General features: G+C 31.5%; 3 protein-coding genes across 3 annotated transcripts; 1 reads left to right on the top strand and 2 right to left on the bottom strand.

The window, feature by feature from the left end:
* Positions 1-573: 573 nt before the first annotated feature.
* Positions 574-6,121, bottom strand: LOC137816324 (protein PSK SIMULATOR 2). The gene is made up of 13 exons (XM_068619419.1): positions 5,828-6,121; positions 5,346-5,584; positions 4,301-4,614; positions 3,889-3,981; positions 3,710-3,800; positions 3,212-3,305; positions 2,563-2,660; positions 2,330-2,399; positions 2,096-2,193; positions 1,819-1,935; positions 1,676-1,752; positions 1,302-1,346; positions 574-1,133 (listed from the first exon to the last, which is right to left on the bottom strand). The coding sequence occupies exons 2-13, from the start codon at positions 5,550-5,552 to the stop codon at positions 665-667; spliced, it is 1,773 nt and encodes a 590-aa protein (XP_068475520.1). The 5' UTR covers positions 5,553-5,584; positions 5,828-6,121; the 3' UTR covers positions 574-664.
* A 3,317-nt stretch (positions 6,122-9,438) lies between these two features.
* LOC137816319 (tubulin beta-6 chain) lies at positions 9,439-11,927 on the top strand. The gene is made up of 3 exons (XM_068619414.2): positions 9,439-10,127; positions 10,413-10,682; positions 11,107-11,927. Exons 1-3 carry the CDS (start codon positions 9,728-9,730, stop codon positions 11,784-11,786), a joined length of 1,350 nt encoding a protein of 449 aa, XP_068475515.1. The 5' UTR covers positions 9,439-9,727; the 3' UTR covers positions 11,787-11,927.
* Positions 11,928-13,389: 1,462 nt separating this feature from the next.
* LOC137816318 (uncharacterized) lies at positions 13,390-16,627 on the bottom strand. The gene is made up of 3 exons (XM_068619413.2): positions 16,344-16,627; positions 15,082-15,460; positions 13,390-14,989 (listed from the first exon to the last, which is right to left on the bottom strand). The coding sequence occupies exons 1-3, from the start codon at positions 16,416-16,418 to the stop codon at positions 13,638-13,640; spliced, it is 1,806 nt and encodes a 601-aa protein (XP_068475514.1). The 5' UTR covers positions 16,419-16,627; the 3' UTR covers positions 13,390-13,637.
* Between the last annotated feature and the right edge of the window lie 6,192 nt (positions 16,628-22,819).

Below are 22,819 nucleotides of genomic sequence, written 5' to 3'. Positions count from 1 at the left end.
AGAGACTCTTATATGAGAAGTGATAGTTAGATTTTCTTACATTCAAGAGATAAACCTCTAAAACAGAACAATATAATCTAAAAAAAGTTACTCTACTATAACTTTTATTGTCGATCACATGTTTACAAAACACAACATCAAACCTCTACAAGTCTCACACCTAAAATTTTTTAATGGATTTCATACAAACCAATGGCTCAAACACCAATTCAAATAAAAAAACATGTTACACATACTTTCGATATTATTCATAATCATACATTTGATTACACCACTGTAAAAACTTCAATGTGAACCTTTTGTTACATACTGATACATATATACTATAATGACGGATACTAACCCATATATACTATAATGACGGATACTAACCAATGCTATTAAAAGAGAATTTAATCAGTGGTAAATGTTTTTCCTTTCAATTCTTTAATCATCTTTTGGTATAATGTTTCCATTGGAGTGCAGTTTCGGCCTCCTAGTTCTAATAGTGGTAACACATAAAGCAGACCCTTTTGAGTCTTCAAAACAATGTGGTTTTAAGGAATAAATATGGATGAAGCTTGCACCAAGAAATTGAACACTGGTAGATATGTTTTTTTCCATTATCTTTCAGAAACATGTTCATCTTACATAAGAAAACAAGTAAAAGCAATTGAAAAGCATCTTATAGACCATCCATAATATCCAAAACATTAGATCTTTGGTGCTCCAAAACTTTTGTTGTAACAGGTGAACTCCTTTCACTATTGCTATGAGGACAAACTTTGGCTCTTCTTTTCTTGGTCACTGCAAGATCCTCACTTTTGCTGACTCCTGGGTTCCTTCTTCTCATAGTTACTTCCTCTAATAATCTTTTGTCCTCTTGGGAAAGTTGAGTTCCCAATGACTTGCTAATACTGTCTAAGGTTATAAACTGTAACATCTTTGCTTGAAACTCTAGACGCTTAGGAGAATTTGTTGTGGACATTGGTCTCATGGGATTGCTATGTCTGTATCTTACAAAGGTAACCAAGTAGTGAAGCCTAGTCAACAATTCAATGATGTAAAAATCTATCTTTTTCTTCTCTGCATAGTAAAGTGTCTGCAGCCGAATCAGTTTATTTTCTCTGACTGTGTTTTCGCAAAACTGAATACTGCAAACCACAAAAAATTACAACATATCATACTGCAAACTTTGATCTTCATGAATAAAAATAACATTAGTACAGTTCCTCCTTTCATTCACTTATTTACATTCTCACTTTCCTTTCTTCATCAATCATTCTCTACACACAAAATTTGAATTGAAACTGAAAAATAACCTTGTATTTGCCCATTCGCCAACCCATCCAAAACCTTGATGTACCCTGCCAAAATACACCAAAGCAAATATTAGAAAAAAAAAAAACAGCATAACATACTTCAGCAATTTCAATGTTATTTGACTAGTAAAATGATTTTACTCACTCTTTATGGTCAAATTTTAATTTTGTCTTCTATTGTTTTTTGTTGATTTGAAATTTGATTTTTTTGAATAATAGTTTCCATCACTTGTCATATCACATACTATCATATGAACATGTAACTTTAGGAGATAAGTACAAAAAACAACCCAAACCAAAAGAACAACCTATTAATAAGTCCAACATAGAACTGGTGTTTTCAAATATCAAAGTAGAAAACTGCGTTATCTTACTTGGTCGTATTTGTGGCAAATGGAGTTAGCCACTGCAGCGTCTTATCCATTTCAGCTCTGACCTGAGTGATGGAGAGCTAAAGAAAATTCCCATTTAGCATAATCTAACAAGAACAGAACTCCATTAATCAGATTAGACATACCTCTTTCATGGCATCAGCATTTTGCAACCGAGAAGGAAGTGCACTCTTAATATTATTAGGCAATCCATGATACAATGTGTCCCTCATATTTGGAGGAAGAACAGTTGGACGAGATGCCTGGTATAAGTTGGAAATAGACATTTTATTTAGATTATATCTACAGCACCTTGCTAAGTTACACTAGTTTTTCTTTTATTACAAATTTCATGTGATGACAGATGATTATTATTACTTGAGGTATCAGTCTAACTGAGATGTCAAGTTGATACAAACTTACAATCATGTTTATCTGATTGATAATGTTAGCATAGTGCAGGGAGAGACCAGCTTCACCAAGTCTTTCAGAACTCTTGCAAGAGTTTACAGAAGTTGTACCTGCCACAAATCCACAATTCCATAAAATTTTAGGAATCTAATACTAATGATATGCCACCCAAATCCAAGTACTTCGCAGAATCAAATCAGACATATAACAATTGATTTTGAATTGTTATTAGATATGATCTCATACCATGGTTTCCAATGAACTGGAAAATCGCTTGATCCATCTGGGTAACTATATCAACCAACTTTTCAACAATCTGCAAGAAGTAAGTGAATGAACAAGTCCACTATTGTAAAAAAATACTTGTCCACTGACGCACAAAGCTTTTATATTGAAAGGAAGGAATGCAGGAAAATGGAAATTCTGAAAGTTTCAAATGAGGAACTATTCACAGTTAGAAGAAGCACAAACTCGTATACCTCTTCCAATCTTCTAGACCAAAGAGATTTTCTTTTCAAGCTCCTCACAAACTTTCTTTGGTGCTTTATTTCAATCTGAAAAGCTGTGAGACTGTCCCCTACAATTATAAAGAAAATGACCTGTTAGAAATAAGATAAATACTGCAGAAGATTGATTTGCAGATAATTTGTTAGACGGATAATCTTAAAATGATAACTCTCAAGAAGATCAATAATTAAGAATCTCAGTCAAAAAATAAATGACTCTTGTCTTGTTATTGGGATTGAGATTAAGAGAAATTGAAATTATGCAGAAGGCGTGTTTATTTGATTTCTAATGTGAATACATAATATGATGAAGGGAAAAAAAATGGGATTAATAACTAAATTCAACTCACAATAAAGGAAGGAATCTAATTTACTTGTCTGAATAAGTTAAAATTATCTTACAGAAGTTAACTGAGAGAAGTTGAGAACTCTTAAATTACAAAGAAATTTGTCTAAATAAGAATTTGAGTGTAATAGTTGCAGAACACAAATGCTATTGTTACTATATTCTAACACAAACATAATTATAAGATAATAATCTTAGCACATGATCAAAACTAAAATCATCAACAGAAAAGAAAGTCAAACTGTTTAGGGAAAAGTATATTAGGAAGCTTCTAACCGTTGAGAGGAAGATTTAAGGATTCCATTTCCTTAATCTTGTTCTGATAATCTTGTTCAAAACGTTCTAACGCAGTTAGCTCGTGATATAATTCCTATGTAGAAAAAAGATCGAGTTATTTAAAGAAGGAACTATATAAATTCAAGAATAGAATTGAATTTTAACCACATCAGAAGTAGTAAACACTACAATATCAACAACATCAATCATATTCATGGAATCCTTAATACTATCACTCATCAGAGGCATAAAATGTTACTTACATATTATTTCTAATCACACTTCACTCATTCATTACAGTTTACATTTTTCAGTTTTTTACTTTCTCAAATTCTCTCTTTTGTGAAAGGCCAGCACCATGTATTCTAACAGAAGAAAACAACAACTTATTTAAAATTACAATTTCTTTTATATAAATCTTTCATGTTCGGCATCACTATACAACTTGATGTCTCAGCTATGCTGACACATCAAGTAATAAAATTACAATTTGCTTACAGCAGTATTGTGAGATAGAGTTGTCAAGTCCTGCATTGTCTTTTCTGCCTCCACCCTTGGTTGCCTGTTGTCCAATATGTCCTTATGTAATCTGAAATGTTTGTAATTATTTGAGAAATCAACACATTGATTTAGCATAATCTTTCCACCAAGCAACATTTAAAAGCAAGCAAACTCACCTTGAGAAATATCGTTCTAGGTTATGCCACTGAGGATCCTTGCATAAATTTCCAAATCTAGCCACTTCCCGGGAGAAAGAATTTAATTCTTCCCTACAAATTCCCAAAAATCAGAGATAAAGATCATTAGTACAAGAAACATATATACACATGTAATGGAATATGTCCTACCAAAAACCGAATGACCGAATTAAATTCCAATAGAAAAGTATAAATAGAGGTAGAACTCACAATAAAAAGTAATGACTTTTCTAATTCTAAAATCTAAATAAACACATCAACACTTCAGCTGACTTAAGCGTTGAAGTGTGTTTGTAGGTATCTTACCCTTCGGACTTGATAGACGGATAACGAGAGAAGACAGAAGATACTTGATAGAATATAAAACACCTTGCTCTAAACAAGCAAATACCTTTTGTCAGCTTCAACTAGGCCTACTAACTCCTTTGTATCAGTTGAAACTAATTGCTGCACCCCTTCCGATTGTAAAATCTCTTTTTTAAGGAGCTGAATGTTTTCTTCGGACAGTGATTGAAACAAGATTGCTCCTTTATTTATTGTGTTAGCTACTTCAAATGCCAATATAGATATTTTATTCCCTCTAGGAGCTACGGCAGAGCCAAACCCATTACTGTTGCTTAACTTTGGCACACTACTTCCAAGTGTGTCCAGAACTTCCACTGCCCTCTCACCAGCTCTTCCCCAAATGGAACCTCTCTGTGATCCCTGAGAAAAGGAGAGACATTATTGATCAAAGTGCAAACATCAAACTTCCAATGCAAAGGCTCCATAACATAACTCAAATTTCATTGGCTCCAAGTAAAAGCAGCAATTGATTGATTTTATTCTGCTCATAATTTGATCATTTACAGCCAAAGAAACAAATAGTTCACTGTTTGAATAAAGTAAGAATCATACAGACAAATCTATGAATTGTTTGAGAGTTAGACTATTCCACCAAAAAGCTTTGCATCAGTTAAAAATCATCAATATGTATTAGAATCAAAACCAGTTCTTGTTAAGGTTTCTAACCTCAAAGACTACTTTGCAGGATCAAAAATCTTCACCACTTTCATAACTTAGGTAGCATATCTTCACTCAAAACAATAGTGGAAGGCATCAATGTAACTGATCTTCATTTTTACGAGCTTCCAACTCATTCATTATTATAAATAACAGACATGTTTTTTGTTACTCATAATCATGCTTGAACACATGTTAGAACAAGAAAACCCCTCACAAATTTAAAAATAGTAATGCAAAGGTCTTTTACATAGTCATTCCATAGCAGTTTACTGAGTATAAAAAATTCGTTGACTTTTATTCATACCCAAAGACCTTAAGAAAGCATGTCTACTCTACATTTAATGAGAATAATATGCATTTCACTGTTTTCTTACCCCTCGACCAAATTAATTCAGCTTCTGAAACAGCAAAAATCAGTAAAGGGAAAGTACCTGTTTCCCTTCTTTTCCATTAGGATTGGATATTCTGAATTCACTTTCCTTTTTCTTTCTACCACTATCACTAGTCCTTGGATTTGAATAACAATCTCCTTTCCCCTTAGCAATACTCTTCAACTTCTTAAGCTTTCCCAAGGCTTTCCCTCCAATTTCTTTGTTTTTGTTTTTCTCAGCCTTAGCAGCTGAGCAAACTGACCCCATTAAGCAGAATGAAAACAACAAAAACTCAACGCCTGCACAAGAGGAGTGACTCTGCAACTTTAACTTGCATAACATGGTAAACAAAACACAGAAAAAAAGACCAAAAGTAAAACAAAATAAAGAATATTCTCTAATGATGATGGTTGATTAAAATGAAAACAATAACATTGACATGCATAGTTTTATCATAAGAATTAACGACAAGAAAACAAAGCAGTTTTGATTCAGCAACCACTAAATTTCATCACCCCAATTGAATGGGAGCATAAACACACCTATTTAGGACTATTTACAGAGAGTATTGAACTCCAAAACGGAAACTTTAGTAGAAGAAGGGAAGAGGGATATGAAATAGATGTTGAAAGAGATAATTTGCAACTCTGGCTTTGACTATAATGTGATAGGTTCATGAAGGAGATTCGGGTGGTTGAAAATTTTGGAAGAAATAAAATAATAAGAATAGAAGTAAACTTAGAAATAAAATAAGAGACGCGTAATTGGAACTGAGAGGAGAGGAAATTTCGTGGCACGAAGCATGACAGTGATGAAATGGAATGAAATCAAAGACTGCTTCAAACTTCATGGTGTGTTATTGTCATGTACTACGTATGAAAGAGAGAGAGACAACGTGAAAACTAACAAAAATGTGATATCTACCTTGTCCTGTTTTGTTTGATTTAGGCTATGCTTTTTTTCTCGATCATACTTACTCCTCGTAACTCCCAATTTGCTGTAATCATGTATTAATCAATTGCAGAGACACTACAATGAGTGTCATAATTGAATTATATCTTGACTTACCTGTACTGGTGTATAAACTTAATTAGTAAAAAAAAAAACAAAATTAAATACATTTTTTTTAACTTTACTATAATACGAAATTGTTTTTTTTTAGACTTCTATGACATAAAAAAAACTATTAGAAAGAGTTTTTATTAGTGTTTTTTCTTAAAACAAATTTCTTATAATATTAAAACATTATTATGGATGATGAAATATTTTAATATCTTAGTCCATACTGGAAATTTATTTGTCATTTAAAAAAAATGACAATGACTAATTTTAATAATTTTCTTACTACAAGTACTTAGGAGGTCTAAATTTTGGATTAAGGACAAAAACTAATTTTGCATGAAAGTACATGAAAAACATATTTAACTCAAAAAAAAAAAAAGCTTGATGAGTCCTTCAAATGAAGTCCTATATGCTAATATTTTAGTTGATGGATAAACTCAACAAATTCTAGTTAGACTGGAGTGAAAGATTTTCAATTGTATGAGTTTAACGTATTTCGTGTTAACTTCTAAAAGGATTTAATTAGAAAAAAATATTATGAGTGTTTATTAATAATTCTTAAAATTGGAAAGTATAATTTGTTAAGTATAGGAAAAGAAAAAAAAAATGATAAACATTTATTTTTGTTATATTTTTTCTTCTCATTTACTTGTCTCATCTATTATTGTTTTCTTTATTTATTTATTTTTATCTTCTTACTCTTTTCCATTTGCAGAGTATCTCATCCAAAATTATATGCACTTTTTTTCCAACTCTTTTGGGAATTGGGATTATTTTTCTTTATTTGTTCAGATTGGATAGGGTACAACATACAAAGAACAGAGTAAAAAGAAGTGGAAACAAAATAAAAATAAAGAATACAACAAAAAGGAAGTGAGAAGAAGTAGAAATTTCAAAAAGAGAATTTTTTTTTTAAAGATTTGATGAAAGGATGCACATTACTGGTCTCTTATTTTGGTCGCAGATGTTGAATGAAACCAATATGGTTCAAACAAATCCAAAAAAAAACATCACTAAACTTGTGTGATTTACTCTTAATTTACAAAAGGTGACCTATGGTTTGAAAATTTAACATTTTAGGCCTTCATCATTGAAATTTCATTCCCACCTTACCAAACATTTTCTTTTAACCTTTTGATTAGTTGCTTTTTCATCTCATTAAAAGTATCCCTTTTTGTTATTTTAGATACCAAAAACACATTTTTGTAATCTTTATCAAAACCTTTGATTCTTAAGCTCCTGTGTTAATACCAACCCTTCTCAGTTTCTGTCTAATGTTTACAAGTATTCATAACATTTGTCAACACACACTCTTAAACTATTAAGTATTTTTTTGTTTATAAAAGTCACAAAATTGTACGAGTTTCATTTTTAGTTGAAATTTGAAAGAAAGAATGCACTTTTCAAATGGCATTTTTCATGTTTGAAAAAATAAGATAAACGAGTAGGGAGAAGATAATGTAAAATGGGACCTAGATTTAAAACTTTGACTCATACAATTCAAAAATACATATTATTTGAAAATGTTAAAAATAAATAATCATAGATTGATAAATTATATGGACCACAACTTTTAAGATTACATTTCTAGGAGATTAAGTATGTTTTTGATTCATGGATTTTGATGCAAATTTGGATTTAGTCTCTTATTAAGTGTAGAGTAATTATTTTCTTCTATTTTGAAAAGTTATGAAAGAGATATTTTTAAGCAAACGATTGTTTCTCGTGTGTCAAACGATTTCAGGTTGACCAAAAATTTAACTTCAATTATTTGTCTATATTAACATGAAAGTTTAAGACTAAAAACATATTTAACTATAAATATTTTTATATAAAATATACATTTTTAAAATATTTGTAACCATTTTATTTAAAACAATATTTTACATAAATAAAATTAGAATTAAATTATTTATCAGATAAAACTTTGATTTATCATATGACAAAATCGATAACATGGTATTTATTACATATCTTTGATAATGTTCCAAATATCTTTTTCAAGTGTAAGGAACACTTCATCGCACAATCTGTTTTTACGCATTGTCTATTTTGGAGCTTTGGTTGTTTCATCATAGAGGAAGGGAAAAGGCAATGAAAAAAGTTGAAAAATGAAAGCTAAGAAAATAAAAGATATGGACAACTAAATGCGAAAGCAACTGTTCACAAACGAAAAAAATGCAAAAGACCAAAATAACCAAGAATGAAACCAGCTTTCAACGTAGTAAACGGTTGATAAATTCTCTAGTAGATTCTTTTGCTGGTGATGATGATGAGGGAGTTTATTTTTACACTCCTACAATTTTTTTTTCCTGCACTCCATAATTTTTAAAATTCTAAAATTAGTCTTGATTTTATTTGAAAAACGGTATCTGCATTTTTTAATTATGAATTTGTGGATCTGGAATGTCTTTTTTTTTTATTATGGGTTCTGAAATTCGGAAACATACTGTGGATTTACAAATCTAGAAGATTACCGAACTCACCAATCCGAAAGATTTATGAATGAAACAATTTGGGAATTTTGTAGATTCAATATTCCGAAAGACAAAAAATAAAGTGTGGATTCCCGGTTTTGTAGACCAAGCAGACTGCACTCTGTGAAATCACAACATATGTACAGTGAAAATGAAAATCCGCAACAAAAATGGAACTATAGATTTGAAAACTAAAAAAAAGTTACTTACCTTCTTCTTCAAACAGAGAACCGCCAAGAGAAACCACCGAATAACCACCAAGTTGTTGGAGACACCACTGATCACCACCAAAATTTTGGAGTAGCATTGTCGTTGAGAGAACAATATCGTTGAGAGAACAATATAGTCTATCAAGTCTATGTGAAAAGAAAGAAGAAAGAGTAGTATGTGTGTTGTGCGCATTTTAGGATTTTTAGAAAATATTAGAAATAGTTTTACCTTTACATAATAACATTATGGGGCTACAGGAAGAAAAACATAGGGGTGCAGGAAGAAACTGCTCTCAATTTGTGAACCACAAGCCCAAGTGAAGGTGCCTGTTTCAGTGTGGGCTACTCCAAATGGGCCAATACCAATTGCATATTTTTTTATAAGAAAATAGAATAAAAATTATGTTGATGTACAAAAATTATGAAAGAAAAAATTGGATTGACGAAGGCCAAAAATAGAGCGAAATAGAAGGAAAAGAAGTTAAGGTAATGATAATTATGGCGCTTCAAGACCACACTCCAGGAACATAGAAATAATAGCTTTTTTTCCATTCCACGATTACCCTCGCACTCTCACTCTCTGAGATCCCTTATATATATATATATATATATATATACACCTCTGTGTGTTGAATCTGCGGTGGAATTGAGAGAGAGAAAGAGAGAGAAAGAGAGAGAAGGTTGAGTAAGAAGAATGAGGGAAATATTGCACGTGCAAGGTGGCCAATGCGGGAACCAAATCGGTTCCAAATTCTGGGAAGTGATCTGCGACGAGCACGGGATCGATCCCACCGGAAAGTTCACCGGAGATGTGGCCTCCGATATCCAATTGGAGAGGATAAACGTGTACTACAATGAGGCTTCTGGAGGAAGGTACGTTCCGAGGGCTGTGTTGATGGATTTGGAGCCAGGGACCATGGATAGCATTAGATCCAGCCCCTACGGCAAGATCTTCCGCCCTGATAACTTCGTCTTTGGACAGTCCGGCGCCGGCAACAATTGGGCCAAGGGACACTACACCGAAGGCGCTGAATTGATCGATTCCGTCCTTGATGTCGTTCGCAAAGAGGCCGAAAACTGTGACTGCTTGCAAGGTTTCATACACTTTCTTTTCTATATCACTCTATCTCTGTTACACAAATATGTGTGGAATGCATGCTGTTCAAAATTAACCATTAATCTGAACTTCACTTGCCTTAAATTTCATTTTAGAAGATAGTGTCAAAATTTATGTTATTATCGGATTACTACTCGCAAATATATTGGGTGTGATGAGTGTTTTATTAGTTTGATTTGAATAGTGTCTTAAGATTGGACCGGCTATTGTTTATGAACATGGATGCATGCGATATTGTGTTGAATTTTATTTTTTTTCTCAGGTTTTCAAGTGTGTCACTCGCTTGGAGGTGGTACGGGTTCTGGCATGGGAACACTTTTGATATCGAAGATAAGGGAGGAGTACCCGGACAGAATGATGCTCACTTTCTCTGTTTTCCCTTCCCCAAAGGTCTCTGACACGGTTGTGGAGCCCTACAATGCTACTTTATCCGTTCACCAGTTGGTGGAAAATGGAGATGAGTGCATGGTTCTTGACAATGAAGCACTCTATGACATTTGCTTCAGGACCTTAAAACTCACCACCCCTAGTTGTAAGTACCCCAATCCCACACTGATTTCAATTCCTGCATTCATTATTTTGCCCATTCAGCAACTTGGAACTTTCATGTACCTATTCTAAATGCTTACTAAATCTGAAAAGGAAAAAGTTATCTGCATTCTTTAGAATTCTCCCCTACAGAGAAATTATTAGATCTTTGGTACCATCACATGTCCAAATTTCTTATGTACGAGGGATTGATAAATTATGATATATCATCACACTTTATGTAAAAAGTGATTATCTCAATCAACCTTTAGTCACATAGACAATTTTAAAAAATCATCCATTTTGAATCGTCCCTTAAAATGTGGTGATTGTGTGAATGCAAACTATGGTACTCTCCCACTCATACACCACTCCCAAGTAATTAATTTACTGCATAATTTGATTAATTTAACGGTTTGCAATTGTAGTTGGTGATCTGAACCACCTGATATCTGCAACCATGAGTGGAGTGACCTGTTGCTTGAGGTTTCCTGGGCAACTGAACTCTGACCTCAGGAAACTAGCTGTGAACTTGATTCCATTCCCACGTCTCCACTTCTTCATGGTGGGGTTTGCGCCTCTCACCTCACGTGGGTCTCAGCAGTACGCCTCCCTCACTGTCCCTGAACTCACCCAACAAATGTGGGACGCCAAGAACATGATGTGTGCTGCCGATCCCCGCCATGGACGCTACTTGACTGCATCAGCAATGTTCAGGGGAAAAATGAGCACCAAGGAGGTGGATGAGCAAATGATCAACGTGCAGAACAAGAACTCGTCATACTTTGTTGAGTGGATTCCCAACAACGTGAAGTCAAGTGTGTGTGACATCCCTCCCAGGAACTTGAAGATGTCAAGCACTTTCATTGGTAACTCCACTTCAATTCAGGAGATGTTCAGAAGGGTGAGTGAGCAATTCACTGCCATGTATAGACGCAAGGCCTTCTTGCACTGGTACACAGGTGAAGGAATGGATGAAATGGAGTTCACTGAGGCAGAGAGCAACATGAACGATTTGGTGGCAGAGTACCAACAATATCAGGATGCAACAGTTGATGAGGATGACTATGAAGAGGGTGAGGGGGAAGAAGATCCTAATTTCGAGTAGTAAGCAACTCTACAAACGGTTATTCATTACTATAAACTCATGAAGCTTCCTCCTTTTCTTACTTCTGCACTTCCTGTGTTAGTATTGTTCATTGTTCTGTACTTAATCCAAATGAATAACAAAAACTTTCCTTATCTAGAATTTTATATACATTTGGTATGAGGACGCCTTAAAAATATTCAACTTATATAATAATTAGATAATAATATAATTTTCATACCAAATACATTTAAATTATCCTTTAATATTTATACTATATTACTCGTATTGACTTTTTCCATGCTCCTCTCCCTTTTATTTGTGAGTCTTTCCCTTATGACTTGATTTGGGCATAGCAAAACAATTTATATATATCTAATTACAATTTTTGGAGGATATTTTTATAAATTTTTAAATTAAAATGATAAAAATAAAAATATTATAAAAAGTAGAGTCTGTAATAAATGAAAAGTTAATAAACAATGACACAAGGTTGTAAATATTAAAGTTTTCTCAACGATATAAGAAAAGAACCTAAATTTACACCCAACCTAGTGAAGAACTCAAAACAAACAATAAAAACTATTTTTCCACATATTTATAACGTGTAATTCATATTACTTTCGTAAAGTAATACTTTACCTTTTGCATGAGTTTCATAGTATATATAACTAGTGTAAACTACACTTTAAAAATTAGTTATAAGTTAGTTATTTCAAGTTAACTTACACTTAAAATTCACATATTAAATTCATTTAACGTCTAATAAAAAAATTTGGAATTCTTCGAAAGAGATACCATTATTCAAGTCCACTCCACTATGATTATAATTTTTTTATCACGTCATAAAAGATGAAATGTTTTTCTCTTTGGCGAAACTTCCCTACTTTAACTATAAGTAAATATGTTGAAGTATCCAGTTGGAAGTACACTTTGGATTTTTGTAAAGCCACGACAAGGTTACAAAATAACGAGCCTTAACCATTAAATCACTAATATCTAAAGTTGAAGTTAATGCCACCACAATACTTAAAAGGATTACAAAAAGAAAAAATACATTCCAGTGAGTTCTTGTACATTTCTGAAATTCCACTTCGACATACAGTATTTCAAAATCCTTAAGCAAAGTGTTTTATTTATTATATTAGCCAAATTCATGTTGCTGTGAAAATCCTATTGAATAGGTCAGTAGTTACCACTACCATGCCTAAAGTCATGGAAAAACCAAATTAAATTCCACGAAATTGTTTTAAGTAACCAAACCGGTTATAAACTGCTTTTCAGACCTTTTTATACATGTATTGTAAACAATTGCCACTTATTCATTTAACTTTTTACTTGGCTTTTCGCAAAATAAACGTATTCTTATTCTTTATTCATGACAGCATAGAAAAACCTGAATCAAGCAATCCCACCCAAGCAAAAAATATAGACAAATTTCCATATATCATCAGTGGAGCCATAATTCAAAGCTTATTACCATTCTTTACCAAAAACATATCTAAAAGTGATAGAGATTTCTAGCTAGTTGATTGTTATTAAATAAATATCTAGAAATCCGAGACCTTTTTCTTGAGCAACCAACCAAGAACGATTATCAGCTAAGTTTTGAAAAAAAAAATGATAGAGAAAAATGGCAACATATATCTATCTATATATATATATACGTGTGTATATATGTACATTCTGCAAAGACTCTACCGGTATGGAAGACAAAATTGCATCATTCATGTTAAGAATATATTACGCAATATTTGCCCACATGCCATGTAAGTGTTTTCTCTTTCAAAAAACAATAGTGCACCGGTTCTGTCAATTTGAACACAGCTTCCTAGCTTCAAACTACCTCTATTGTAAAAAAATCCAAAAGAATCAAAATGGAACTGCATATGGCAGCGCATACACATCGACCTCAGGGAAGTATTCTGCACGAGGCCATATAGAACTTGAAAGCTTGAAGACATCAGAATCACACTTCTGTTTCTTTGAGACATGCCGATTTGCCTCTGCTTCCGAACTAAATAGCCAATCTTGATCTAATGACTCAAAACCGTCATACGTTAGTGGAGGAATAAGTAACAGAGACTTGTACAAAGATTCCACTTTTTTACTACCATCATCAACTGCAGTAACTATGCCCATGGCATCACCAACTGCTTTATCTATGTCCATGGCATCAACTGCTTTATCTGTGACCACAGCATCCCCATGAACCAAGTTCTGCAACGCTTTGCTGTGTTTAGAGTCATGTTTATCATGGACCCGTTTGCGCTTGGTTAGATGTTTCGACTGATGATCACTTCCTGGAGTACTCTTAGTCACCACAGCCTCTCCGTGAACTAAATTCTGCACTCCTTTGCCATGTCTAGCATCAGACTTTCCATGAACCCGTTTGTGTTCGGCGTTCCCCAGACATTGTGTCTGGCGATCATTTTCAAGGGTACTTTTATCAACAGAATCTCCACGAATAGAATTATGTATCGTTTTGCCGGAGTTACCAACAACCCTTTTGTGTTCGTCCAACTTGAGACCTTGTGATTGCCGATCACTTCCAATAGTACTTTGATCGACCACAACCTTCCCATTAACTGAATTCTGCATAACTTTACCAGGTCTACCATCCGAGTTTTCAAGAGCACCATTGGGCACTGCCGTCCTCAAAGACTGTGACTGACGCTCACTTCCAACGATATTTTTCAACACTACGCCGTCCCCATGAACAGAATTCTGCATTGCATTACCATGTCTAGAAACAGAGTTTCCAAGAGGAACCCGTTTGCACTCTGTCGTCCTGAGAGACTGTGACTGACTGTCATTTCCAAGGGTATTTTTAGCCGCCACAACATCAGGACGAACTGAATTCTGAACAGATTTGCTGTGTCTAGAATCCAAGTTCCCAACAACCCGTTTGGGCTCCGTAGAGCTGAGACATTGTGACTGACGATCACTTCCAACAGTACTTTTAGTGACCGCAGCATTTCCACTAACAGAATTCTGCAAACCTTTGCAACTGCTGGAATCAGATTTTCCAAGCAACCGTTTGGGTCCAGTGTCTGAGACACATTTTGACTCACGCTCACTTGCAAGGTTAGTTTTATTAGTTAAGGGATCTTCGATATCCTCCACATTTCCTGAGGAAGACCCCACATGAAATTTTGAATTTGAATTCAATTCTTCAGGTTCGCTATGCTTCCTCAAAGGAAGTCGGATTTTAATAGCAGGTCCTGTTTCACACAAAAGTCAAAATTAGATCTAAGCACAAATTACCCAAACAAACCAATAAACAGTAAGATGACCAGCTTCAAATATTCCTCACCATTTTCATGAGTTGATTGTGGGGAGCCCCTTTTCCTCTTACTGCTTTGAGTACTGTCAGACAAGCAGCAAGGCTCCCGAGAAGTAACGGGTTGTTCAAGTTCCTCTGTAATTCCACTCCTCTCAAGTAGTTCGTTTTCACCTACTTCACCCTTTTGCAACTTTTCTTCTGCTTTGGTTTCCTTAATATCGTTAATGAGCTTGAACTTCTTGTCATCGTCACTGCCATTAGTAGCTTTGTTTGTTCCTTCTTTATGTTTCCTTTCTTTCTTCTCTTTCCTTTTCTCTTTCTTCTCCTCCTTCGCCCTCTTCTTCTCCTTCTTGATTTTCTTCTTCTCTATCTTCTCCTTCCTCTTCTTCTCTACCTCCTCCTCTCGGAGCTTTAGGCACCAGAATAACATTTTCAAATAGAGGACAGGGAAGAAGTCCAAAGAAACAAACATGCATTGCAAGCATTTCAATCTTGTTTCACCATGCAATTGCAATAACTAAACTATTTCATGTTTCGTACAAATCTTTCGGTGGTCAAGAACAATCGTTTCAGCCATTACAACAACAAGAACTATTTCATATCCTTTACAAATCTGACTGTAGCAGCCCACAAACCACACAATAGTAAAAGAGGCTCGGACTTGCTCCATAACACATGTTAATATCGAACGTCTACCCATGAATGAGAACATCTAGGATCCCCTATCACCCCACTAATCTATATATAACAAGAGACTAATGTGATCTCACATCTTCATCGCCTCAGATAAATAACCTAACTAAATAAACCTAGCATGCAGTGATTTGTATACAGAAAACCGGTTCAAGATTCAAAACCCATATTTATAATTGAAAAAAAAAAGTATTAGTTTATACAAGAGAAATTGATCAAAACCCATTAACCCACCCAAAGATCCAGATCAATTGTAAGTGATTTGAGAAAACTGCATGCATTTAAAAATCCTTTTCTCAATCCCCCCAAATATATTATGTTCAAAAAAGATTGTGTTAATATTTATACTACCCGAATAGAAAACCTAAAATTAATTTTCCATGTTTATTTTATTTTAAATCAACCGATCTTTGCTCAAAACAAGCACAAATCATGGTTCTAGGGTTCGATCAAAGCATCCATAAAGGGGAACAATCTCATCGTCTGGTCCTATTCTAACCTAAGTTGAAAAGGGGCCGCAGTTCTATCCAGAAAATCAATTTGGAACAACATGCAGAGTTGAGCGCACAAACGCAAAAACGAAACGGCTCAACACAAACCTTAATCGATTCGATCAAGGAGGACTCGCAACGTGCAGCGTACCGTGGAGGGGGGAAAGAAAAACAACGAGACATCTTCGATTAATACGAAAGTTGTTTGGTTGTGAGTGTTGGGTTTTGATCGAATCGCTCTGCTACGGAAGCGAATCGAGGTTCGATTTCAAGAAATGAGGGAAAGAGAAAAGCTAGGATCGAAGTAATCTCTCTCTGGCTGGCGGCTATGGCCTAAAGGGCTCCACAGAGACGAAACCCTAAATTCTGAATCGCGCGAGCCAAATGACCAAAATGAATTGCCAAAGGGTTGTATTTATAGCCACGGAAACTGAATTCCAGTACCACACGGTTTCGTGATGTGTACGCGACCACGCGTATTGCTCCTTTTACGATATTACCCTCCCTACATAACTTCAAAGATATTCACTTATGGTTTGTTTGGATTAGAGAGTGGAAATGGGGGAGTAGATTTGAGATGATTTAAAGGGAAAGTGTGAAGAAAGTTAGGGTGTTTGGATTAAGGTAAATAGAGTGAAAAGTGTAGGGAAAGTTTATGAAAATTTGTGAATGATGTGATGGATGTGATTGAAATTATATTATTTTTAATTGATAAAAATGTAAATTTACAAATTTATCCTTATATTTAAAAATTGTTAAATAATTAATTTAATTGATTTATTATAAATTATAATCATTTTTAATTAAAATATTATTTAAATATTTATAATTATAAATATTTAATAAAAACTTATTTTATATTAAATAAAATTATTATTTTTATTTTTACTCTTTTGTAATTAATATAACTATTATATAAAATTATTTTTTATTATTAAAAAATATATTTATTTTCATTTTTATTTTTATTTATAACTTATTATATATAAAATATGATTAATTATGTTATTATATAATAATTATTTTGTATAATTTTAATTATACTTTTTAGATTTAAATTGTAATTTTATTTTAAATAAAAACAATAATAATTTGAATTTAAAATAAAGGGTAAAAAAGTAAATTAAAATTAATTAATTAAATAATATATATATACGTTCCTTTCTTCGTATTTTGCGAAGAAAGTTCTGAACGTATAAAATATCTTGATTTTGGTGGTTTTTGAAAAAAAAATCATTGATTTTCTAACTTTCCGTAAGCACAGTAAATCTTTGTTTTTCTATTGTCAAAAACAAACGATGCCTTAATTGGACTACAAAATCAAAACTTATTTTGTATATATATTATCTATAATATCTATATATTATGTAATGACAAAAATATCTATTTATTATCTATATATTATTTATATTAAATATTTTACGTTAATTTTCCTGATTTCGTAATTTATTTAAAAAGTTTATTAGAAAGTCTTTTAATCATTAGAAGATACACAATAAAACTATTCAAAATTTTAGCAAAAGACAAGTGAATATATTTTTACAGTATCTGAAATTATTTGATGAAAATATAGATTATAAGAAAAAAATATTATATAAGATTTAAAGAATGACAAATAATTCAGTAGGATTTATAAAATACACTTTTCACAAAACTTATCTTGAATGCTATAATTTGAAATTATTTAAATTTCGAATCAGAATAATGTTCTCCTTCATAAAAATAGGCGATGAGGATAAATTTATTCTAGTTATGATCATATATTCTTGCATTGTATTAATAACTAGATTTATTATCTTAATTATTACTTTTTTAATTGAATTTATTTGAGTCTTAAATATTTTAATCATAAAAGATACACTATAAAACTATTCAAAATTTTAGAAAAATCCAAAAAATTTAATAAAAAAACAAGGGAATATATTTTTACAGTATCTGAAGTTATTTGATGAAAAATATAGAATATTAAAATATAATATTATATAAAATTTTGAAGATAACGAACAATTAATTATAATTTATACAATATATTTCTCACCTAACTTATATTGTTCAAATTTGAAATGATTTAAACTTTAAATGAGAATATTTCTTCTGTGTGAGAATAGGTGACGAAGATAAGTTTATTCTAGATATAATTATATATTCTTCCAAGGTAATAATAATTAAATTAATCATTTTAATTATGAATTTTTAATTGAATTTATCTAAGTCTTAAATGTTATTTATGTTAATTTTGTATTTTTAGTCTAAGTTGCTTCTTTCAATTAAATATATTGATAATTTATTTTAGTCTTTAATTAAATTTTTGTTGTTTTTTTTTTCAAGACTCGTGATTAAAAGTTAAAAGATTTAAAATATTATAAATAAACTTACGAATACAAGTAAGTTACTCAATAGATTAACGAACGTATGTTTTATTAATAAGATTCGCATCAATTTAATGTGATACGGTTATTAAAAATTTAATTTAAATTTGGTTATTAGTTATCTTTTTATCTATGTAGTTTTATTTTTTACATTTCTAACTTTGTTTTCTTTTGATTATTTTTTATATTTATTATAGTGATAAAAAATCTAACATTCATCATATTAAATCTTACTTTTATCTTATTTCATTTTATTTTCTTATATATTCTATCTTAAATTTTAATTTAATTTTATTTCTTTAGATCTTATATTTTAATCTTATTTTGATTTATTAATGAAATTCGATTGTGTTTGACTCATTCATACTTATCAATTTAATTTGGTATGGTTATCGAAAAATCCAATTTAAATTTTGTTATCAGTCGTCTTTTATCTGCATATTTTTTTTTATTTCATTTGCATAATTTTATTTTCTACATATCTAACTTTGTTTTTTTATATATTTATTACAGTGATAGAAAAAGATTAAAAAAAATCTAATATTCATCATATTTAATCTTATTTTTATCTTATTTCATTTTATTTTCTTATATATTCTATCCTATATCTTAATCTTATTTTGATTTATCATATCTTGTTTTATTTTATTTCTTTATATCTTATATCCTAATCTTATTTTGATTTGTCATATTATATCTCATTTTATTTATTTTCGATTTTTAATTATTTTTTCTACCATTTTTTTCTATTTCTGATTTTGTTCTTATACTAGTAATTTTTAATTCTTTCAAGATATTTTCTTTTCTTATATATATTATACTAAAATTGAAGGTGTCACCTATAGGGATGGCAAAGCGGGCCATCCCGCCCCGCATTGGCCCGCCCCGCGCTTGGCCCGCAAAAATGTGGGACGGGTTGGCCCGCCCCGCAAAGTTATTGCGGGCTAGAATTCCCGACCCGTCCCGCATAAGAGCTGGTTCGCGGATTTGCGGGCCAGCCCGCGTTCTTTTTTTTAAAATTAAATATTTATTTTTTTTACATTTTGTTCTTAAAAAATTGTCAAATTAAACCTATATATTTGTTATTATCAAACCTAATTTTTTTTTCTTCCTTTTCAAATATAGTCAAACATCAAAACATTAAACATTAAGATAAATATCAAATATCAATATTTTTTTCACTTCCAAAACATTAAAAATACATAATTCCAAAACATTAAACATAAACATTATTGACATTCTTCCATTTCAATAACATTGGATGCCACCCTAGAAGAACTTTCATCCATTTTTTCATAATTATAATCTTCCCCGTCATCTGCATATATTAAAACAATGACAATTAATTAATTAATTTTTCATAAAAATAATACAATAAAAATAAGATAACTTTTGGCTCAATACCCTCTACTTGCTTTTCCTTTTCTGACTGGTGTCTTGCTCTTTATCGTGTTTGAAATCGATTTAATTGGCATGACCCAGTTAGTTTAGGTGATATGTATCTCTATTTCGCTGGTTGTTGGTTTTTGTGGGCTGTTGGGTTGGTGGATAAGGGTTGTTGTTCTTTTTGCGCCTTGTTATGGTTGCAGTGAGTTTGTAATGGGTTGTTACTAAGTGCCAATTTTTTTTCTTGCAGGTTTGTGGGCCAGCCCGCCCCGGGCTAATGCGGGCTAGCGAGTTGAAAAGGTCAGTCCGTCCCGCTTTGCCATCCCTAGTCACCTATATATTAGTTAATACTCTGAGTCTCAAAGCAGACAATACTTCGGATGTAGTGATTGATCCTAACGATGTTATCTCAATTGACTAATTGAGGATTAAACGTCTCGGTAAGTATATAAAATGTCATTAGTCTCGACTCTTAAGTAATATGTGACTATAGTGAACGTATCAAAAAATGAACGAATATAAAATTCAAGACAAACAAAAATTATTATAAAAGATAAAAAAAATGCTTTGATATATGCATAAATAAAATTAGGAAATTTCAAACTAATAAGTTGTATGGTAATCACAAAAAGAGTCATATTGCAAATTTGTTTAAGAATAAAGTGGATTCCAAATTATTTTTCTCATTTATTATTAAAAAAATATAAATGACAAATTTAGACTTAGACCTTTGACCAAGAGAGGAATAGAATTAGAAGAAAAGTACACATTGGAGAGAGTAAACATTGTTTAGCTATAAGACTGAAAAATAAGAAATTTGTTTTTCAAGATATTAGGAGATAAAGAGATGTGTGTGGAAAAAAAAACATAAATATAAATAATCATCATTTATATATTTAATTGATATTTCATATTTCGTACCATTTTGATCAATAAAAAGTTTTGATAAAATATGTTAGAGTAATTTATTTTATGTTAGCTTATAACTTATTTTGTTATACGAATTCTATTTGAAAGGATCATAACCTCCTCAATAATTTTTTTATTTTATTTTCTTAATGACAAATGATTTTGGTTTTTATTAGTTTTGATTTTGATTAGGAATATATGCCTTAACCATACATAGGTATAAGGTAAGGTTTAATTTTGTAAATTGACAATAAATATTTAAAATACTGCAAATTGGTTTTATTTATAGGTGGTGTAAGATCTCTCATACATCCTATCACATTGAGGACATCGCATATTAATGTTGAGAACATCGTGTATTCATGTTGAGGACATCAAGCGTGGAAATCGAGAGAACTTGAAAACAGATGACACAATAGGCTCAAAAATCTCGATTACGGTAAACTCTTAATGACTCTGATGTCATATTAAGAAGTAAGTTTAAACACAACTCATCCTCACAAATTCAATTCAATGTGAGGTTTGCTCTCACTTATATATTGTAAATTTGTTTTATCTTTATGGAATTAGAGTAACTTACCGCTCATCATGACCAAATTATTTGGGGATATTATGTCATTATTATCGAGCTCATGTTAAATCACCCGCAAATATCTAACCTCGCACTCGACGAAAAGGGGTGTGTTGGATTGTTAGAGATCTCATATTGATTATAATTAAGCCATATTTTAATATATAAATAGGGTGCAATCCTCATCTTACTAGCCGATTTTATGAGATTGAGTTGGACATAAATGGATTGACTCATACTTAAATGTCACTATCTTAATATAGTATTAAATTCATTCATAGTATGATATCAAAGTTACTAAGAATTTATCCTAATTGATATTTTGTCATATCATGTCATCCTTTCTCGATTTTCATTTTGATGTCCTCGCCGTGAACACACAATGTTATTAGTGTGAGTGAGTGTGTTAGAGATCTTATATTTGCTAGAGATGAAACAAATTTTACCATATATAGGTGGAAGCAAACCTCACTTTATTAAATCAATTTTGTGAAATTGAGTTAAACTTAAGTTTCGTCATCCTAGTAATGAAGATGAGTATGCTATACATGTCTCATTTCGATCCTCGTACTCATCTTCATTTTAAATGATCAAAATACACTTAGTTTATGGTGTACATATAAAACTTATTTTCATTATTTTCTTTGATCATTTGAAAAAAATTTCTTTTACTGCACAATTTCCCAATTGTTTGACTCATTCAATGTTCACCAAGATTGTTCAAATTTCCAACGTACTTGTTCTCTCACACTACAAGAAAATAATTAAATAGTAACAAAATTTAGAGACCAAGAATAATTAGTCACTATATTGACTAACTTATATACTATTTTAGAATCTAAAAAATTATTTGTATATAAAGTGGTTTCTATTATTAATAAAAAATATAAAATAATTTCTAAATTAGTATACAAACTAACTACCAAGGTTTTTAGCTACTAATATTTTATATTATAAATTAGCCTTTAAAAGACTAAAGACTATCTAGAATCTAAAGTAGTTAGTATCTAAATTTTGATAGTTAATGATTAAATACCAATCCATAAACTACGGTAGATATCAATAATTTTGTTAGTTTATAAAATTGTCTCTAATTTAATCAAATAGTAATTAATTGTTTTGGTCACTAAAATTGATTTCTATTTAGTGATTTTCTTGTAGTTTTATGACAACCTCAAATGCACATTTTTCTTTGTGTGGATTCCTTCAAACAATGTACATAAAGGAAATGTAAATTTCAAATTTATTGAATTAAATCATTTTTAAGTACAAACACTCAATCATTTATATTTTTTTAATATTTTAATATTTATAATTATGTGAGAATGTGTGACTATTAATTTTGAGTT

This window comes from Phaseolus vulgaris, chromosome 1, assembly GCF_051622355.1.
Source record: "Phaseolus vulgaris cultivar YP4 chromosome 1, ASM5162235v1, whole genome shotgun sequence".
NCBI lineage: Eukaryota > Viridiplantae > Streptophyta > Magnoliopsida > Fabales > Fabaceae > Phaseolus > Phaseolus vulgaris.
The sequence above is the reverse complement of the archived record's forward strand: the minus strand, read 5'-3'. Positions and strand labels throughout refer to the sequence as shown.